At 38.2% G+C, this 19,518-nt stretch overlaps 5 protein-coding genes across 5 annotated transcripts in view; 3 read left to right on the plus strand and 2 right to left on the minus strand.

Moving 5' to 3' along the window:
* LOC145486923 (polycystin family receptor for egg jelly-like) overlaps positions 1-19,518 on the plus strand; it is a 231,845-nt gene that overhangs the window by 159,234 nt on the left and 53,093 nt on the right. The window lies entirely within an intron of this gene.
* The window catches only part of LOC145486912 (uncharacterized), a 142,515-nt gene that overhangs the window by 21,969 nt on the left and 101,028 nt on the right, over positions 1-19,518 (minus strand). The gene's annotated exons all lie outside the window — the stretch shown is intronic.
* On the plus strand, positions 180-10,975 carry LOC145488682 (uncharacterized). Its single transcript, XM_081467604.1, has 12 exons — positions 180-406; positions 1,416-1,476; positions 2,198-2,247; positions 2,442-2,632; positions 2,873-2,910; positions 3,032-3,062; positions 3,211-3,292; positions 6,747-6,988; positions 7,340-7,662; positions 8,392-8,638; positions 9,010-9,813; positions 10,222-10,975. Exons 1-12 carry the CDS (start codon positions 258-260, stop codon positions 10,788-10,790), a joined length of 2,787 nt encoding a protein of 928 aa, XP_081323730.1. The 5' UTR covers positions 180-257; the 3' UTR covers positions 10,791-10,975.
* On the minus strand, positions 11,124-15,240 carry LOC145488684 (sugar transporter SWEET1-like). Its single transcript, XM_081467607.1, has 6 exons — positions 15,064-15,240; positions 14,506-14,583; positions 13,790-13,913; positions 13,294-13,455; positions 12,407-12,526; positions 11,124-11,572 (listed from the first exon to the last, which is right to left on the minus strand). Exons 1-6 carry the CDS (start codon positions 15,129-15,131, stop codon positions 11,450-11,452), a joined length of 675 nt encoding a protein of 224 aa, XP_081323733.1. The 5' UTR covers positions 15,132-15,240; the 3' UTR covers positions 11,124-11,449.
* On the plus strand, positions 15,223-19,464 carry LOC145488686 (5-formyltetrahydrofolate cyclo-ligase-like). Its single transcript, XM_081467608.1, has 8 exons — positions 15,223-15,450; positions 15,704-15,793; positions 16,322-16,341; positions 16,687-16,799; positions 17,537-17,613; positions 18,296-18,322; positions 18,687-18,750; positions 19,053-19,464. Exons 1-8 carry the CDS (start codon positions 15,286-15,288, stop codon positions 19,142-19,144), a joined length of 648 nt encoding a protein of 215 aa, XP_081323734.1. The 5' UTR covers positions 15,223-15,285; the 3' UTR covers positions 19,145-19,464.

Genomic DNA, 19,518 nt, shown 5'->3' on the forward strand with positions numbered 1-19,518 from the left:
TGAACCGACCGAGGTACGACAATTTATGAACACAAGGAGCTATTTTTCTGCTAAATTTAAAACGTTCAAAATAGAATTCTTGCTTATTATTTCCAATTTTACGTATTTTAGTAACAATTCCACAAAATAAATCGTGAAAACTTATAAATATTACCTCGATAATCGGCAGCACGAGAAATGACAGTTTGAGCCCCTTACGGGCCCTGTCATGTAAGGTCCACCCCGAGGGAGGCCAAGTACTCAGAGAAGTAGCCATCATGGCGGAGTCTTCAGAAGGGTCCACCGATTTGGCCTCGCTGTTGAGGACAAACAAAGTAGAGGCACTTCAGGCTACTGTCTTTTGTGGGCCTGTAAAATTTCTTGTGTGGACACGGCTGCCTGAGGACAATTCTTCTTGGATTTTAAAGTAAGTGTCAGGATTTTATTTGTGTTTTTCTCTTGCTAGCTTGTCGTGGGTGAATTGCCTCTAATACATTATCAACCAACCGATATGAACTCTGCAATGTAGCGTCGAGCTCCGTTTCGACCAGTACGGCAGAAATTTGCCTTTTCTTGAAAAAAACGGGTAGTCTCTGGCAGTTCTTTCCAGTAGATTTGTAACTTGTGATTATGGCGATGGGATACTTTTGGGGAAGGGATCGAAATGTAGTCCGTCATTTGCATTTTCATACAGATCGCATATCTTGTCATGGGAAAAAAAAACTAAAATACTGTAAAACGCGCAACTTCCCTGAGGTTCCCAGGGATGACACAGGAATTTACCTAGGGAAAGGCAGTAAGACTAATAATGTCAAGGGGGTAGCTTGGGTGGGGGGGGGGGGGGTGTCCTGGTGTGCCCGTGACCCCTGCTTTGTAAGCAAACAACCAAGGAGGTCGACATGACAATCTGGTGGGTACCCTCACTTTGACACATTGTGACCTCCCCTTTGAAAAATCCTGGCTACGCCCCCGCCCCTGAATGTGGGGTAGCTTCTTTATTCACTGTCATGGTTAATAGTTTGCTTTTGAAATTTGTGGCCGAGCACTATAATATTTCTGACTTGTGAAACTTTTTCAATGCACATGTACAACATCTATTTGACTCAGCACTTCCCTTGAACAGATAACACTGGACAGAAAAAAAAATTAAAATTAAGTGACACTTCTGAATAAATGCCCCGCCTGTGAACAATGCTTCACCCTTTCAAAATATAGAAGCTAATGCTCTGGATCTGCAATACAGGCCTGCACCCTGGGTTAGTGTTGGTTGTGTTTTGTATCTTGATGGAATAAAAGAGTTGTTTCCTTAACGATCCTTGCCCCTAAATAAGCACTGCCCTCTTCCTTTCATGTACACTGTATGTACAGGCACAATTGCAACATCAAATAACATTATGAGAAAGTGTTAGAATTCATGTGATTTTCTGGTTTATTAGTGCCTCTGACGGAGTTGATGTCTGGCATTTGCAACTGGATCAGGAACAGCTGGATTCCCATGTACGATTCTTGTATTCTTGTCTAACAATCAATAATGATGAAGTTATATTGTACAATCAAAATTATATCTCTGGCAGATCCAGGAGGAAAATGGGTTCAGGCCTCCCCAGCACTCCTAGCCTGCAGTGCAGGCAATCTTACTAGGAGCACAAGTCATGCCGTGCCTGCAAAACTTAAAGTTATCAATATGTTAACTTCTGAGGTGGCCTCTGTTATAAGCCTGGTGGTTTCTTTTGGAGGTCTCCTCACTGCTTTTTCAGTATTGTTGCTATCTTTTGTTATAATTTACATGGCAAATAAATGATGATGATGATGATGATGATAATGATGATGATGATGAAGTTACCGTTTTGACCTCACAATCATTCACCAAGCTGTTATGTTGCCTATCACAGGCCCACCCCCTTGGTAAAAATCTTTCCCCAACTTTCCTTTGCTTCAAAAATTCAAGATAGTGGCCAATATTTCGTAAAGAAAATCTGAGCTTCCACTGATTAAAAATAGGCCAGCACTGCAGGGTACACCTCTCTTTATTGCTGAAAAATGTAAGGACCAAAAGGTTTTCACCTGATCATCACTCTGCCTGTCTTCACTTCTGATTCCCGTTACAAATGGATCTGCACCTTAATAAATTTCTGTGAGCTAGATTTTGAAACTTTCATCCTATAATATGTATCTAAATTTTACTTCACATTGTTTTTGTTCATACATATTTATACAGAAAGAACTGGCAGAAGTTGACAAATATGAAGTTTATTTTGCAAGATTCAGGTAAGACTGTAGCAATCATTTTTGCCTTGTACAGTATGTTTCTCTCTAATTTTGAACTATTAAAAAAATAATGCGGTAATTTTCCTCTGTACCTGTCTACAGGCCTACATCAACTGCATCTTGACCTAAGGAAGCAGAAACAAAAAATAGTTTCAATAAGTTGATCTTTATGCAGACTTTTCTTGTGATTTTAGATCAGAGTTTGAAAGTGGCTCCATTTCTCTGGCACAGTTAGCAAACAAAATAACAGTAACAGTTGGAATAGGAATTTCACCTCTGTGTTATGACCTCTATGAGGCAAAAGCAAGTGAGAAGAAAACTGAACTGCAGACAATCCTGTTCCGATTAGCTGACAGAGTCTCTGAGCTCACCGAGCAACTGAAAGGTAAGTCAATTATTATTATTACTATTAAGCCTGATGTGTGCAGTGTCCTTGAAGATTGTTCTGGAACTGTCTTTAAAAAAGCCACTGAACCCTCCTCATTTCAGGGCCTTTCTGTTCATTGTTTTTGTTGTTGTTGTTGTTGTTGTTGTTGTTGTTGTTGTTGTTGTTTTTTCAGTTAATAAGGTTAGAGTCATTTAATTTCATAGACTTTTTAATCACTGTATTCTTAATGTTTTCTAGTGTCATCAGATTCCTTGGAGAGACTAAAGAATCAAAAGGTATTAATATTTGTTTAACTCATCTCATTGTTATTATAAATAGTTAAGAATTATTGGACAAGGTTGAGCAAAATCTCTTGATTTCTTTTTTTTTTTTCTCTCTTTTTGTCTGTGATTGTAGGATGGAGGTGCAGCTGGGTCATCAATATTTGGTGAGAATTTGAGCTTTGCTTATTTTGGCTTATTTTTATTCTTTTTAGTAGTCATTAAATAGTAATAAATCAAATTAAGAAAGAGAACGCACATGTATGGAAATCAAAGAACTTATTATATTGTATATTTTGGAATTGAATGGTTTAGATATCCCACCAAAGAAGACAGGCAAAGCTCCTCCTGTTAAGAGAAAGCAAGGTCATAGCCTCATTAACCCTGGCAGTAGAAAGTAAGAGCACTTTACAATGTCTTTCTTTTTCTCACTGGATACATGTATTTTGAACTTATCCCAAGTCTCTTGCTGTCTAGGACTAATTATTATCAAAACCATTTCTGTCAAATACTGTTACAATACAAGCTGCATTTCTCAAGCTATCGTCTCAATTAATCCTGCATAATTTTCCATTGAGTGTTTAAGACAAATGTGATTACGTTTTCTACATCACATGTGATGAGTAAGGCAGACAACAGCATTTCAAGGCAGTTACATGTGAACATCATGTACTATTATCAAGTGATGTTACATCTGATAATTTGCCAGTTCTTACATCTATCCTCTGGTTTGTCTGTTTCCCATTCTGGGCTAATTTTGTCAATAATCATCTGAGGGCTGTGGCATCTAGAATTTATCACTAGTCTTTCAAGTTGCCCATTAGTTTCCACAAGTTTTCAACTTCTGAATAATATTGAGCCAAGTGAATGATCTGATAACTTTCAAACAGCCAATAGAAACAAAGTTGTTGGTTAATGATGCAAACTTGCATAACTCTATACATGTATGTTACAGAACTTTTATAGTCAAACTGCTTTCTTGAGAACTACAGTCACCTGAGTATCGTGTTTTAGCGGAAGTTGTTTGTGAAAAATTTTTCTTATGAGTCAAGGGAGATCTACATGAAGTGAAAAAGTTGAAAAAATAAAACAACCAGTGAGGCATGTTATCGTGAATTAAGGGTGATATGAAATGAAAACTTTGATAAGAAAATGACAACAACGTTAAAAAAGAAGTGAAGCAACTGAGTGATTGTGTTAAAAAATCATTTTGGAAGGAGTTTTTGCAAGTTAGATGTTCAAAGTTTTTAAAATGTTACAATTTTTTTAGCTGGACAATTTTCTGAAGAGAAAGCAGGCTGAATTACGGTTATTTTCTTTTTCTTTCAACAGATTAAAACCAGCTAAAGGAGTACAGTTTGATTAGCTGCCAAATTTGTTGAAAATAAAACATGTTCAAAATAATTTTTGGGATTGTTTAGCTTGTTTTGAAATTTAGGTCAAAATTGTATTTCACTAAGTAATAGAACTAATTGGTTGACATGTTATCATTACACTCTGTTTTTGTCAGACACTCTCTCCATTTTGCCAGTCTAGACCCAATTCCCATTATCTTTGCTGCAAAAGGCTGCATTTTCAGATAATGTTTTTCAAAGAGCTTTAAAATTATGTCTACTCAATGATATTGAAATTGTAATATTTGTTTTTATTTTGTTAGTAGTGGTTAAAATTTGGTTAATAAGTTTACTTTTGATGTGAAATTATAAATCCAGTTTGTTTTTTCCTGTGGAACTTCCTTTTCTCAATACTTACTGTACATGTAGTACTGTATAATATGAGACAAAGTAAAATTTAATACAGCTGTAGGTTTATTTTGTGTCAAACAAAAATCAAAATTTCAACCATGTACATATTGTACAATTTGATACATTGTTGCTTAAAATTTTGAAAGTGTAATAAATTACACAGCTTGTTTTTCTCATTTTTTGTTGCTTTGAATTGGTTTGAGATTAGTGCAATAATGTTACCCTCCAGGTGAGAGAGAAGTCTTGGGATATTCAGTACATGTGCTAACTTCATTTATAAGGGGTAGCTAATTCCATGTACCTAGACATTCCACAATTTTTATCAGTAATTTAAGAAACCAAATACCTGATCAGATTGGTAGAAGGGTTTCATCTTTGGTTGTTGACCCAACTGGTTGCCATAGTATATATTATACATGTATTATTTTGTAATTGATGGTAATGATGCAAAAGAGATGGTCAAGTGTTTTTGAGCTGTTATTTCAACTCAGGATCATAGACCAAACTATTAGTTGATTTCCAATTTTTTTTAGTCAGGGTTTGGTTATACTTAAGAATAGAAACATGTACCATGTTTCTATCAGGTTATAGAAACACAAGTGGAAGTTTGGGAGAACGAGAAATGCTGCAGGAACACGAGCCATAGACGAGTGTTTCCACAGCTTTTTTGAGTTCTCCCAAACTTTCATGAGTGTTTCTATAACTCAATAGAAACATGGAGAACGTGTTTTCTATTTCTTTTAGAAAACACCGTGAAAAAAAGAGAACTGTTTGTTTACTTTGATCATCAAAATGTAAATTAATTCTCTTTGCTCGTGCCATCATTACGTCAACAGCTTGTGCTAGTTCTGTGTTGCCATTGAGTTATAGACTGAAACACGATTTTTAACCAATCAGTGCACCTATTTTCTTAGGACTGTTTTCTAAATGTTAATGATAGCATGATAGTGGGTATATTTTTGTTGGAATGCTAATTTGTTTCTAGTAGCAGTATAATCGTTAGATCTGAGCATAAAATCTTGGCCAGCAAAATAAATGCATTCATGTACTTTGGAGTGCAGGTGATTACTGCGTGTGTTCACTGTTCATAAACAGGGTTGTGTTGGTCAATCAAACTATAGTAACTGGGGTGGGAATCAAATGCCAACAGCAGACTGAAATTTTAAGATAGATCACAGGACATTTGGTAGCATAATTGTGGTGTTGCTGGACTCAAGATTCCAATATTGCAAGGTCAAGATTCCAACCTGTCTGTGTCCTTATGTTTTGGTTTTGCACACTTGATAGTTTAATCATCGATTTGCTAGTATCATATTCTACCAAGCCTGTAAAAACTGGCTGTACTAGTAAAATGTTAGGATGACATGTGGACAGGGTGCTTAGTTTAACCCATAACCTGTAACACCTGTCACAGGTGTCACTAGTAAGTGTTATGGCAGCACTGTAAAAAATTTTTTGATCAGCAGAACAGTCCGTCTATCAAATGCAAATAAAAGAACAAATTTAGGAGCAAATGAAGAGATAACGAAAATGTACAGAAAAGATGTTTTGAGAAAGTGAGAAAATATTGCCTGAAAATGAAGGAGAATGCATTTCTGAGCATCTTAATTCAAAAATGTATTGAGAGAGCATGCTCCCAGACCCCCCTACAGGTTGGGGCCCCCATGGGCCTAAGCTAGGGCCTTTAGCCTGTTACGCCTGTAAATTGCAATGCAACAGATGGTCAAAATTCTCTTGAGAACCCCGTGTACACCTTTTGGCTGAACTGAACAATGATTGTACATGGTCATCATGAGGTTTCAATAAAGGTGAAGTGTATGAATCTTCCGACCCATACATGTAGTTTGGACAAAAAAAAAACCTATCTGCTGCAGAGAGGGAAGTGGCTGTTAGCTACATTGTAGAAGAGGTTTGACAGTAGCAACTGCCACATTTCAGAAGCAAGTCAGAGTTATGAGTTCCATCAATGATGTGCTCCAAGACTTAATGAGACTTCTGTTACCTTCAGTTACTTAAAACATTTTTGACTTGCTTAAGCTTTAAAACCTGTTGGAATGAGAAACTGGGAAATAAGTTTTAATTTCTCCTTACCTTATTCCTCCTAAGGGAAGCTGAAGTAGAAGTTGCAGGTGATAACAACACAGACCACACAGTACACATATCAGTGCTGGGAAATGACCAAAACCTGGACATCTACAAATGCACAGATCCAGGCTGTGAGCATTTCTGTACCAAGACCAATAAGAGATACCACTGTCCCTTGTGCAACAACAAACCACAGAAACCTGGCCGCATGCGCAGGCACTTTGAGAAGATGCATTCTGGCAAGCAGATCGTGCAGCATGAAGGTGTGGTTTATGTTTGTGTAATTTAATTTTATTAGTTGCTGTACATTTCCTCTAATAATTTAAGAACCCCTAATTAGGGAATCCCTGTAAACATTCAGGAATCTGCTTAAATTGGGAAAGAGTGGATGTTCTTGAGTTGTTAAGGAAAGGCCCATCTTCACTTTTGGGGGCCCATCCACCAGGCCCCATCAAATGAGGGACACTCCTTCCAACTAATGAGCAGAACCATTGGTGTAAGCAAACATTCTTCCAGATAAGGATTCAAGTTAAAGGTTTTTCCCACAAATTACAAAATATGATTGTCTATTTCAACTGCAACTACATGTAGATATACTCTTTTACCTTTGTTAGGTTATCAAATGCTACGCTGTAAGTTAAGGTGCACAAAAGCTAATGGCCGCATAACCGACAACTCCCACTACCACTGCTGTCTATGTGGAAGGGTTCTTGTGAGGAAGGTTCACCTTTACTGCCATCTGCAAGCCCATTCAGTTGGAAGCATGCGTGAAATTGACGAGATGCTGGATGCAAAAGATGAAGCAGAAGAAGGGCCTTTAGAGGATTCTGAAATGGATGATGACGATGATAATGACACTACCCTAGACACGTCACAAATTGCCACACTGGACGGCTCAGACCAAGATAATGTGGTAGCTTTATCTGATGGCACCCAGGTAACATTTCACAGTATTTCCATAAATATGCACCCTCCTTCCAGGACTTGAAAAAAACCCACGAATTCCAGCTTGCCCTTTGGACAAGCAGCTCTCAAATCTTGCTTGCCCTGAGCAAGTCTGAGTTTGCTCTTTTTTTATTTTCGTTGGCAGACAGCTTGCTTGAGCCCTTGCCCGCTGGGCAAGTGACAGTGAAAAGTTTCTCGCCCCCAGGAAAATCTACTTGTCCGGGAAAACCAGACGACACTTTTTTCGAGCCCTGTTCTTCCCCACTTTTTTTTGAGCCCTGTTCTTCTCCACTTTACTCTAAGAGCCCCCTCCTCAAACAGCGAAGGTCCCACTTGGGATAATAAAATTTGAAATCAAAACCCACACCAAATACAGCTGAGTAAATGCAACAGGAATTTGAAACAAGTGATACTTGCAGATCATTGTGTAGTTCCCGAAAATATCTTTACCTCCCCACTGAAGGGGTTTTTTCCAAGCCCCCCCCCCCCTTACCCCTCTGGAAATTCCAGTTAAGCTTGATACATTTCTTTAAATGTTCTGGTCTTAGAAAAGCCTTAACCTCTAGGAAATTCCAATCCCTTCTGTGAGGGGAGTGTGGATATTTTCTGGAACTGCACATTAAGGAAAATACCCTTGGAACATAACACCTGTTCTGTCATGACGTGCCATATCTTTTTTTTCCATCAGAACACTGACTTGATTTCTATCTGTTCATTTTAGGTTGTGTTTGTACAGTCCATTCAGGACAGTGAAACTCTGACTGTGGTTCCACTGGATGAACAGTCAGAAACTTTGCAGCTTGCACAGCCTGTTGATCAGTCTGACGTCACTACTGTAGTGACCACTGCTGCTGATTTAAGCACAGGTCTTCAGGTGTTGACGTCAGTGTCATCCAGTCTTGATACTGAACAGCAACAACTATCACAGGAGCTGACAGTCAAACAAGTAGAAGCCATGCTGAACCAAGGTGTGCTTCAGTTATCAAGAATACAGGGCAAAGGGATTGCAGCATTACACTGGCATAAAGCCTCATTGATTTTCTGATGGCTTATTGCTTCATCATCGTTGCCTTCCATAGACTTCAGGCACTAACTTGAAGTGGTGCCCTGCCCTCCTCTATTTTTTTAGTCTGTTGACCACAAAACAATAGTAAATGCTCCAGGTTAAATGGCTGCCTGATCAAGGGCAAGAAAGTATGTCCATTCTCCCTCTTGTACCTCCTTTTGCATCACACTCTATGGACTAAGAACTAAATGGGGCTTCTTGTAATCTACATAGTCTATGTTGTCCTTATGCGATGTCAGAGGTTTAACTCTAGTTGCTGTTATGTTTTCTTAGGTGGAGAAAATACTCAAGATAATTCAATATCAATGGACTCCTCACAGAGTAATCTTCATAATATCAATGAGGTGAACACAGACATGCCGCCATATGCAGCAGAACAGTCTACTGATATTGACATGGAACAGACAAGTGATACAGAGACTGGCCTGTCCAAACAGGCTCGAGACGAAGCAATGGAGTTTGAACCATGTTTGCAGGTAACTGATCTCCAGATGTCTGATGAGCACAACACAACAGTACAGCATCCTGATACAAACATAACACAAGTATCTGGCATGGAACAAGGCAATCTCCAAATTACTCGGGTTGCAGCACCTTCTGATGTTCTTACAAGCCAAACAGAAGACATAAGTGCAGCAGCAACCCAGTTAATTACTACAACTCCTAACACTTCAAGTTCACAGTCTGTTGCTGATCAAGACTCTTCCAAACTTCTCATGATAAATCCAATGAGCAAACCACTATTTGTGGATGAGAGTGGTAGCTCACAAAATGAACAAAAAGCAAAGTCTCCTCGACAGGATTCTCTACTGTTGGTCGACGCATCAACTGAACCGAAAGGAGATGATCATGTTTTCAAGGTTCTTCTGAATAATTTGTCTCCAGCTACCAGCTGCTTTTGCCATCCATCTGTTCTAAGTGAGAAGAACAGTTTGGATGTTCGCAGATGTAAGAACACTTTCTGTGATTGCAGGTTGTATCACTGTCCACTCTGCACCTGTTTGCCTAACAAGCCAGGCAGGATAAGAGAGCACTTTAAAAAGATCCACGCACAGGACCTCATTGTCAGATATCAAGGTAAGAGTTGCAGTTAACCTTTCCCTTCCAGGCACAAAAGTTAAAGAATGTTAATCCTTAAATTGCCAAATTTTTCTCATGTTAGTTCTAAAAGCTGGCCAGTATATCAAGATTCTTGTCTATTTGATTAGCAGTATTATTTGTTGCCTACTAGACACCATGTATTGGAGTTCAAAAAGAATCTGGGGCTGTTTTCTTCCTGATTTCTTGATCATCTGGTTTGATTCGTATTTTGAACATTGTTCTTATTCTTTTGAATGCAAGGCAGACTTCTTTGTGAGCTTGGTCTTCACAAAATGTTAACAACTATGTTGACTAAATTATGCAGTCTGAAAAATGATGCTGCTGCACATACCCACATCACAAGGCTAATCAGTGAATTACCATTTTTCCATGTACCTGTTGTAGGTTATCAAATGCTACGATGCAAGCTTGGTTGTTCTCGTCCAAGTGGAACCAAAGTCTTTAATTCACATTATCACTGTTGCATTTGTGGTGCAATCTGTATCAGGAAGTCAGGAGTTTATGAGCACATGCGTGTCAACCACTCTGTACAACCCATAAGCAAGGAGGGCCTCTCACAACTGCCACAAAATCAGAGAATAAAGTTCGAGGCACCATCAAAACCAGTGGTAGTCCAAGTCCCCCCAGTCCCATCAGGACCTACAGGAGCTGAAACTCAGCAAATCCAGGCTACCCAAGCCCAGACCCCGGCAAGTCAAGGTGTGATCACAGGGGCCAGTGCCAGTCCACAGACAGTGACAGTTCAGATTCCACAGCAAGGTTACACAGATGGACAGGGGCAGGGGCAGGGACAACAGCAAGTTGTAATACTAATGCCACAGCAGATCACTCAAAATCAGCTCCAAGCTCAAGTGCAAGCCCAACAGCCTATTGTTATAGTCATGCCCCAGTCTGGTGGGGGCCAAGTGGCACAACCCATTGTTGTGCCAATGCCTCAGGCCCCCAGCAACTGAATCTGGCTGTGTTACAGACTGAATATGTTGATATAAATATGATAAACATAACTGTATGGCTTTGCCTCCATTCCCATTATGAAACTGATAATAAGCAATAGCTGGATTCATCTGTTAATATTTGTTTTGTTATCTTTGTGCTAAGGTTTAGGTTATTGTCTAATAATTAGTTCACAAAGACGTTTACACACCAAGTAATTTATCAAGTTTATTAACAAATTTGTCAGCAATAATTTTGTTAATACATAAATCATGTTATAAATTAATCACATCATTTGCATTTGATTAAAAATAATGTAACTATCTTCTTTTATAATTTCTTCTATCTCAATGTAACAGAATTAGGTCCAGTACAATATCAGGCCTAGGCAATATTAAAATGGACAACTGTAGAGTGGCAGATGAAGTGTGGTTCCAAAATATATCCATACCCACCCTATGGAAGGAGTCTAGTAGATCAATGAAAATTCCAAGGGTGGGTGTTTTATGGAAGGTATGAAGCCAATCTTACGGGGGGGGGGGGGGGAGGGGGGAGGTGGGTTCAAACCAAAAACTCTTCTGTGGGGAGGGTATGTATGGATATTTTTTTTTTGAACAACATGATTTTAAGTATATATGTCAATCTTGTTCTTCTTGATTATTGTAAACCTTGAGTTGTTCTAAACTGGTTTGACAGGTTGTGACCTCATGTTATATGTTATTGTTCTTTGTGAAGTGCTTGGATAAAACACAAAAAGAAGCAGTTGTACTGATCCTAAGATTACACCAATTCCATTGGGAACCTGGAAAGGAACATAAACACAGTCTGAGGATCTTTCTTAGATCAATACATGTCCCATTATAAGTCAGAGATGATTTAATTAAAATTACAGACAGACAACTTAGTAGTAAATCATTGTGGATGTGGCAGTCACATGGTACATGTAAGTGCACTGGACTTGACACCAAGGAACCACAAAGAATTTGAGGGCAGCCAGTGTCATGTGTTCTTTGGAACTACACTGAACCTGACAATTCTTAGCATTACCTGAATTTTTGTTTTAAAAATGAGCAATGTACTTTTTGCAATATTCCAATCTGTTATTTCAAGTTTCCAAATTCTCAGAAGATCAAAACAACGTATTCTTCAGGGCTATGTTTTGAAAACTGCCAACATTATTGCTGGAGATTCACAACAGAATGTCCAGAATACCTACTGAAGCTCTAGGTGGTGCCAGATCCTATTGAAAGCACTGTTGAAGTAGCCTTTGTAAAGATGTGACAGCTGTAACTTTTAGTACCAATACTTTTGCCTATTACTGATTTGATGAGAATATGATTTCAACTGGTACAGTGGAAGCCCACCTTACTGCCACACTGTTAATACAGCCACCTCATTATTACAACCACTTTATTCTGGCCCAAACAAAAGCTCTGTCAGTCATTTTCTTATTTTAAGAACAGTGAACCCCTTAAGTGCGGCCACCCCATTAATACCGCCAGATTTTTGTGGCCTATTGGTGACTGGATTAACAGGGTTTCACTGCACATCGTTAATACTCTTGGCTTTAACTACCAATTCCCTGAGCATGCCACCTCTTGGACATGATCAAGGAGTTTCAAAATGCTCCACTCACCAAAATGAAATTATCTTGGACTAGTTGTCCATATATTGTCCAAAGAAGAGACACAACAAAGGTCGCCACACACAAGGAAAATGTCATAAATTCTGTGCTCTTGTATCTTATCACGTTAGTCTGCAAAAAATATTTAAAAAAATAAAGTGAAGTACAATACTGGTTTTGAGTTTATGCCTGTACAAACCAGGAAAAGAGAACAATACTCACAGTTGGTGACATATTTAATTCATATTTTACATGGCTTTGTTTAACAACAAAACATTTCAAATCTTCATTATTTAGTAACCATATGATTATCAGTTGTTGAGTAAGGCACAACAAAATGTTTGGTGACCAGGTTTTAATGTTCAACTTGTGTTGCTGCCACAGGCAACTGGCTCACTTCCAGTGGCAACTTTGTCGGCCTTTGACGTCAATGACAGTAAAGCGTGCGAAATTGCAGGTGACAATATTGTTACCATTTGAAACGAGGAAAGTTGCCTGTGGCAACACCATAATTTGAAGTCCAAAACTTTGTTACCAAAGCTCTGTCACGCATTACTTAACTGATAATTGTAGTATTCACATGTAGTTTGATCGCCCTTTGAGTCCTTGTGGCCCTAGAGAGGCACAACTACAGAGTGGCTATTGTTTTCTAGGGGATCGAATTCAATTTTGCAAGTCTTGGATTATGGAGGAGGGAAAACTGGAGAGGACACCAACAACCAACTCACCCCACATGTAACCCCAGGTCAGGGCATTGGACAGAGGGAAGGAAAGCATTCTCACTATGCCAATGGTTCTCACAACATAACTCTATGTGTTAACAACATTGCACTGTAGCCGTAAGCAAATATCACTAATCAGAGAAAAAATTAAAATGAACATGTAATATAGTGTCTTACCACAGTTACAAGGGGTGATCCATACACTGCTATAGTAAATCCACTAGCAACAAATCCAAGATGGAAGACAGCTGTATCATAATCACCAGCATAATACTTAATATAAGTTAACAATGAACACACTCCCACAAATGATAGTGTCAACCTCTGGGTAAGATGCCTCTGTGAAATTAAAACACAATTTGAAACAATTGTCATTGTAACAGCTGATTCAAGGACCAGAATGGGACGGGCTAGTCAGATCCAAAGTGACAGGGACGTACAAGGGAATTTTTGGGTTCATATTTCATGACTTGGGGATATTTATGAGATTAAAATATTTTTCCTATGGAATAAGATGTCATGTCATTAAATTCTATTTTTGATTATATTGTCACTACTGTACATGCATTGTTTTTTTTGTAGCTGATTTGAACTTGAATTTGAACGGGTTTACAATGTAGGAATACTGATATACCAGGACAGATTAAGGTGAGAACCAATGGAAAGTACTTACCTTGTCTCTTGTATTAACGTAATAAAATAGAAGATATGAAGACTGTAATACAATTCCTAGTATTCCAACTGTGTATAGAGGAGTATCATCTGTTAGGAGGCCATACTTTGTCCAAAGAATGGAACTAAAACAAAATTAAAACATGACAGAAATTTATATTCAAGCACTTCATGCATTAAATTGTGAACTAAACACCCTGTTCAAAATGTCACCCTGAAAACCAAACCCCACCCAAGGCACAAGTGAATCCTCAACCTTACAGTCCAAGATATTCATATTAAAAAAAAAAAGAATTTAAAGTGAGAGTGAGAAGCTGTTTGCTCAACCCTTGCCCTTTTTTTTTTGATCTTTTGCATTTATAGTTTTCAATGACCACTTTCCTCTGTACCCAAAGAGGCCATTGTGGAGAGGTTTTACTGTACAGTCAAATCTCCACTAACCGCCACCTGTCTGATCCACAACGGCCTCTCTAATTTCTGATACTTTTTAATTTTGATTGTGTTTGTTATTTATATGCCACCCTAGGCATTAAAAAAAAATGTTATACCCCCGAAAAAAACCAAGTGTCTTATTTACACCCCTACCTCCCTATAATGACCACCTCTTTACAATGGTTACTCTCCTCTGTTCCCAAGGTGGCCGTTGTGGAGAGCTAGAGGGCTAGTGATTTAAGCCTAAACAAAGTTAAAACCATGAGAACAAGAAAATACATTTACCTTAGACAAGTAGTCAAAAATGGGAAGAAAGTTATATTCTTTGTATTGCCTTGTTGTTTAATTTTTGAACAGACTTGTCTGAAAAGAAAGGAAACGCGGCAAACAGATTAAAAAGGTGTAGAGCCATGAGGCTCTCGTGTGGGGTTCGGGATTAAAGATTCACTATAGCTGTAAACTAAATTGCAACAATTTCAAAATTTATGAGTGCTACATTGATCGTCGATGTTTCTACATAGCAAACTACGTAACACGAGAAGGAGAAGACTCAGAGAGAGCTTTGTATACGATGAAAGACCAATGACCAAAGGACAAATAATCTTTGTCAATAATAATAATTTAAGCTTAATTAGTTGCTAGGAAAAATATTCCCGTAAAGAGCTAGTTCTTTCAAAAGCAAATATATCATCTAAGTAGCTAAATTTTTAGAATAATTCCATACCAACCAAACCCGCGTTCACGTCCTGAATTAACAAAACATGAAATAAGCTTGGTTCGCATGTATGAATTTTTAAATGAACTGAAGAGATCACAGCGTTTCGTTGTTCTATCTTTACTTACATTCCAGTCGAAAGAAGCCCAAATTGAGATAATGTTGCACTCCATGACACAAACTGTTTAATATCCATGGAAATCAGTTCTCAGTTCTGTTTAATATCCATGTACATGATGTTTTCTGTTCGAAACAAGTGTTTCTTGTCCTTTCACGGTGCCATTTCTTCTTCGTGAGATTGCGTTACTAGTATTTTGGGAGATTGGGAACGACAACACTCGGACTCGTGCATGGAACGCCTGGTAAAATCTCACATTGCGGGGCTAACTAACTATACTATGGCCCAAATGGCAATTCACGAGACAAAGAAGGTGCTCCGGCGTGAAATAAAGAAAAGGGTTGCAGCGATGACCGATGATGCTAAACTGAAAGAATCTACATCAATTGTTAGCAAAGTAAGTTGTGAATCCTCGATTTTTCGAACCTGCCGATATCTCCGCGAGCTAAAACAGGCTGAAAAACGTTACCCTAATCCCTCAGTCGAACACTGTAATTTTACACCCGATTTCTCCAGTTGCCCAATCTTTCAAACCATTTTTCAAACCATTTTTCATTTCCCTTGGAAGCTCGAAAAATCAGGATCCTGCTGTAAGTTGTAGGAAGAGTAATAGACTGTAATACTATTCTAATTTTTTAACTTCTTTTAAGCTACTTGGAATGGAGGAGTACAAGTCCAGCAAGAGAATTTCTGTTTATCTCAGCATGCCCTCGGAGGTTCAAACTGAAGGAATTTTGAAGGTAACATAGTGAGTGATTACCATTAACAATCATTTCATTTTATGGTTGCCATAAAAGCTCCTCCAAGCTTTCCATCCCCACTCCCCCAGCCCCAGAGAGAGGCTTACATCTTAAAGAATCAGACCAAGGAGGGAGGCATAAGGAGCTCAGAGCTCCATTTTTGTAGAAAAACTTCCAAAACACTGCAATACTGTAAAGGGTCAGGAAAATGCAATAGAGAGATGGCAAAGTGCATGAAAACACATCCCACAGGCTTTAAGAGTACTGTAATACCATGCACAATTGATAATTGAAATTACCAAAACATTGCATGAAAAATTCCCCAATACCGCTACTGCAAACCCCATTGTTCTGACCTTTGTCAAAGAGGGATACTGGAAGAGGAGAGCTCGTAAATATAACAGAGTGCTCCCTAAGCAATGCCAAAAAAGATTGAATATTTGTTGAATTCTAACTTACTGGCATTGACTGTGTCTTTTTTTTTTTTTTTTTTGTCAATCTAATAAACTGCTTTCACTGATGTAACAGGATATATTCCAGACAAAAAAGTAAGTAATGAATTATAGTAATTGATTGGGGTAAATGCAATTCAATTATTGCAATAATGACAGTTGAAGTGTGTGAATGATCATTGAATATCCTGACTCTTCAACCTCAAGATTAAGACTTTTCTTGATAATTTTTTGACCTCAGGTTAAAACTTGCTTAATTGCTTTCATTCTGTGTTCTTAATGTAGAAGTACTTGCATCCCTGTATGTTACAATTACTTACCAGTAGATCATTTAATCACCAACAGAGAATTTTTAAAACAGCCAAAGCTTCTTGCTAATATCTTAACAGTTTGTAATTTTACTTTAATAGTTAAACCTATTATGTTCTAATTTATTTTCAGAGAATGTTTTGTCCCTCGCTACATAGGCCCAAATATGGACATGGTTAAACTGCACTCCATGGAGGACATGCTGTCATTGCCAGTTACTTCCTGGAATATACAACAACCTTCAGGTGATCGATGCTGCTCTATTTATGTAAGAGCACTTTGACACCACAATCATTTGAGGGCTCTGTGGCAACAGATAAATGCAGTGTTTTAATGTGGTTTGGACTTTAAATCATCATATAAATACCATAAAATTCTCAAGAATGGATATTGAGAATGTAGGAATTGATAATGAAATAGTGACTTTTTCAACAAATTGGTACTCAACCTTTAAAAACAAACAGCATATTCTGGGCCAAATGAATCCTCAGATTATCCTGCAGCTTTAGGGACTTCTCAAATCCAGCCCTCTCTCAGTCCATAATTGCATGACCATGGTTAATAGAGAGAAATGGTTATTAAACCTGACAAAGTTCTTTGTGGTATGTTTTTGTTGGCTATCTTGGGGGTTCAGCCCTGCACAAAACCTGGCAAAATTTTAAAGGTGGAAGAGTGCGCTTATGCAAATAACCAATAGAAGCATCAGTTGCAATTATGTCATTTATGCATATTAAATGAGCATAAAATAAAAGATGTGCAGGGTCAAGGACCTTCAAACATAAATGTTAGCCTGTTTGTGCGCACTTCTTTGAAGTTTGTTGGACTTTTTAACCATTCCCTGTGTTTGACCTATGCTCAGCCTAAGAGAACTGAGTGGAAAAGTGTGAAGAGAGCACAATCAAATTCATCAGATTCAAATTCACAATCAAATTCATCAGATTTTGGAATTAATTCATACTAAAAACCATAACAATTTGTTCAGAGGAAGATGAAAGAGAAGAAGCAATCTCATCAGGGGGTCTGGATCTTATTGTTGTTCCAGGACTTGGCTTCACAAAGGTTAGTCTAATTGTTCATTATTGCGAAGGACTATTTCTAAATTCTGTACGACTTGCTCAAATATGATTTTTTTTTTTAATAAATCAAAGGAGATCAGTAGAAGTGAAAACTCATATCAGTACACACTTTTTTCGGTGATGAACATTTGATCAGTTCCAGGCTCAAAATGATAACTTCCCCCTTCAGTTTGGTACACATTTACTTTGTTAATTGCACAGAAACCAGGGGCCCGTTTCTCGCAAGCTCCGGAAACTTTTCGGGCCGGCAAAGCCATTTTTAGATAATCTGTACCTAAAAACCGAGAGGTGTATACGCCTGAAACTCCTTGTATAAAGAGAGCCTCTGTTCGTATTAAGAATATTATGTGAATAAAACAGCTGTGTAATCATAAGGTTTGAGATTTTGCTGTGGCTTTCCAGGTGTGAAAACTTTTCGGGACCTTCAAGAAACAGGATCCAGAAAATGGGACTGTAGAAGTTGCTCAACCTAATGCCCCCTAAAAATGCCAAGATAAAGAGGGAGAACTGTAGCCCCCACCCCCTATCTCCTTTCCCTCTCCTCCCCCCAGGAAAATCTTCCTATGGTCACTGGTCAGTGGGGTTCTTTTCTTTTCTTTCTTTCAATCTTCTGTCTGCATAATGTGAGGAGAATTTTATTGCTCTTTTGATTTTGTTTTTCATAGAATGGTCTTCGTCTTGGTCGAGGAAAGGTAAGCATCTAAAGAGCCTACCAAAATAAGTAATTCAACTGATGGCAATTAAAAAATTAAGTTCAGGGAGGTTCGTCCCTAGCGCACTAATTTCATATCAGGTCATATAAACGTAATGGTACTATAGTCACACTTTAAGGCCCTCCCGGCCTATCACACGCAGTTGGTTGAAAAACAGGAATTTGCAAAATAAATAGGGCTGATCGTAGAATAACCAACGGCCACAGTAACTGATTTACAATACGAGTGTACCACAAGCCGTGCAAACTGCCGCCAAGTCTTTAAGTCAGTGTTGCCACGAAGAAAAAAGGTCAGAAAAAATTGTTTCACACATGCGTTGAAATGCTGCTTACTTATTCTTCAGGGTTACTACGACTCTTATATTATGAAGTGCATCGAAAAATGTGAAAAGAAACCTCTTTTGGTTGGTAAGTATACGAAATTTACATTGGAATCCCGATTTTTCGAACCTCTAAGGGAAACCAAATTCAAATAGTTCGAAAAATTGGGGTTAAAATTACGGTGAAACGACTTTTGGTTCGCGCTTAGCTAACGCGAGGTTCGAACTGGGACGGTATTGGGTTTTTCAGTTCTTATTGGTTGTAAAGCAAAAATGGAACAACTTTTTGCTGGGCAAAGTATCTCATACCACTGGACTTAGCTAATCTTAATCCTGTAACATTGTATCCTCTTCTTGTTCGTACTTTCATATTTTCTTTTTCTTTTTCAGGTTTGGCTTTCAGCACTCAAATCTGCGATGAACTCCCAGTGACAGAACGGGACATGACGTTAGATCACGTGATCTCCGGTGAACCGGATTAAGAATACCTGTTAAGCAAGTTCAGTCGATTAACTTACAGCAATGAGTTCTGAGCTGTCTGAGCTCCGAAATCAGATTAGAGTTGCAGAAAAACAAATACTACTATTCTCGAATCACAATTACAAAATAAATAAACAAATAAATATGAATATCGTTTTAAGACGCCTATTTGACCAAAATATGACAAATTTTATACTGGTAACTTGATAACGAAGATATCGACCAGTTTTCTCGTGCTGTCAGATCACAAAGTGACACCGGTTACTTCGATAGCTAACCACCTGTTACAATAAAAAGTCGTTTTAAAAAGTTGTTAGTAGTGTTTACGTCCTGTGTTAAACAAGTGGAAAGCAAATATTGCTCGGTTTGCAGAAGG

This window comes from Orbicella franksi, chromosome 5 (genome assembly GCF_964199315.1).
Source record: "Orbicella franksi chromosome 5, jaOrbFran1.1, whole genome shotgun sequence".
In the NCBI taxonomy this organism is placed as follows: domain Eukaryota; kingdom Metazoa; phylum Cnidaria; class Anthozoa; order Scleractinia; family Merulinidae; genus Orbicella; species Orbicella franksi.

Coding starts and splice junctions, on each gene's coding strand:
- LOC145488682 (XM_081467604.1), top strand. CDS start 258: ATGGCGGAGTCTTCAGAAGGGTCCACCGATTTGGCCTCGCTGTTGAGG. Junction 2,633..2,872: donor GCTCACCGAGCAACTGAAAG/GTAAGTCAATTA, acceptor AATGTTTTCTAG/TGTCATCAGATTCCTTGGAG. Junction 3,063..3,210: donor AGCTGGGTCATCAATATTTG/GTGAGAATTTGA, acceptor TGAATGGTTTAG/ATATCCCACCAAAGAAGACA.
- LOC145488684 (XM_081467607.1), bottom strand. CDS start 15,131: ATGGATATTAAACAGTTTGTGTCATGGAGTGCAACATTATCTCAATTT. Junction 13,456..13,789: donor ACGTTAATACAAGAGACAAG/GTAAGTACTTTC, acceptor TTAATTTCACAG/AGGCATCTTACCCAGAGGTT. Junction 11,573..12,406: donor TCCAAGATAATTTCATTTTG/GTGAGTGGAGCA, acceptor GTTCCTTTCCAG/GTTCCCAATGGAATTGGTGT.
- LOC145488686 (XM_081467608.1), top strand. CDS start 15,286: ATGGAACGCCTGGTAAAATCTCACATTGCGGGGCTAACTAACTATACT. Junction 16,800..17,536: donor GAATATACAACAACCTTCAG/GTGATCGATGCT, acceptor CAATTTGTTCAG/AGGAAGATGAAAGAGAAGAA. Junction 18,751..19,052: donor AAAGAAACCTCTTTTGGTTG/GTAAGTATACGA, acceptor TTTCTTTTTCAG/GTTTGGCTTTCAGCACTCAA.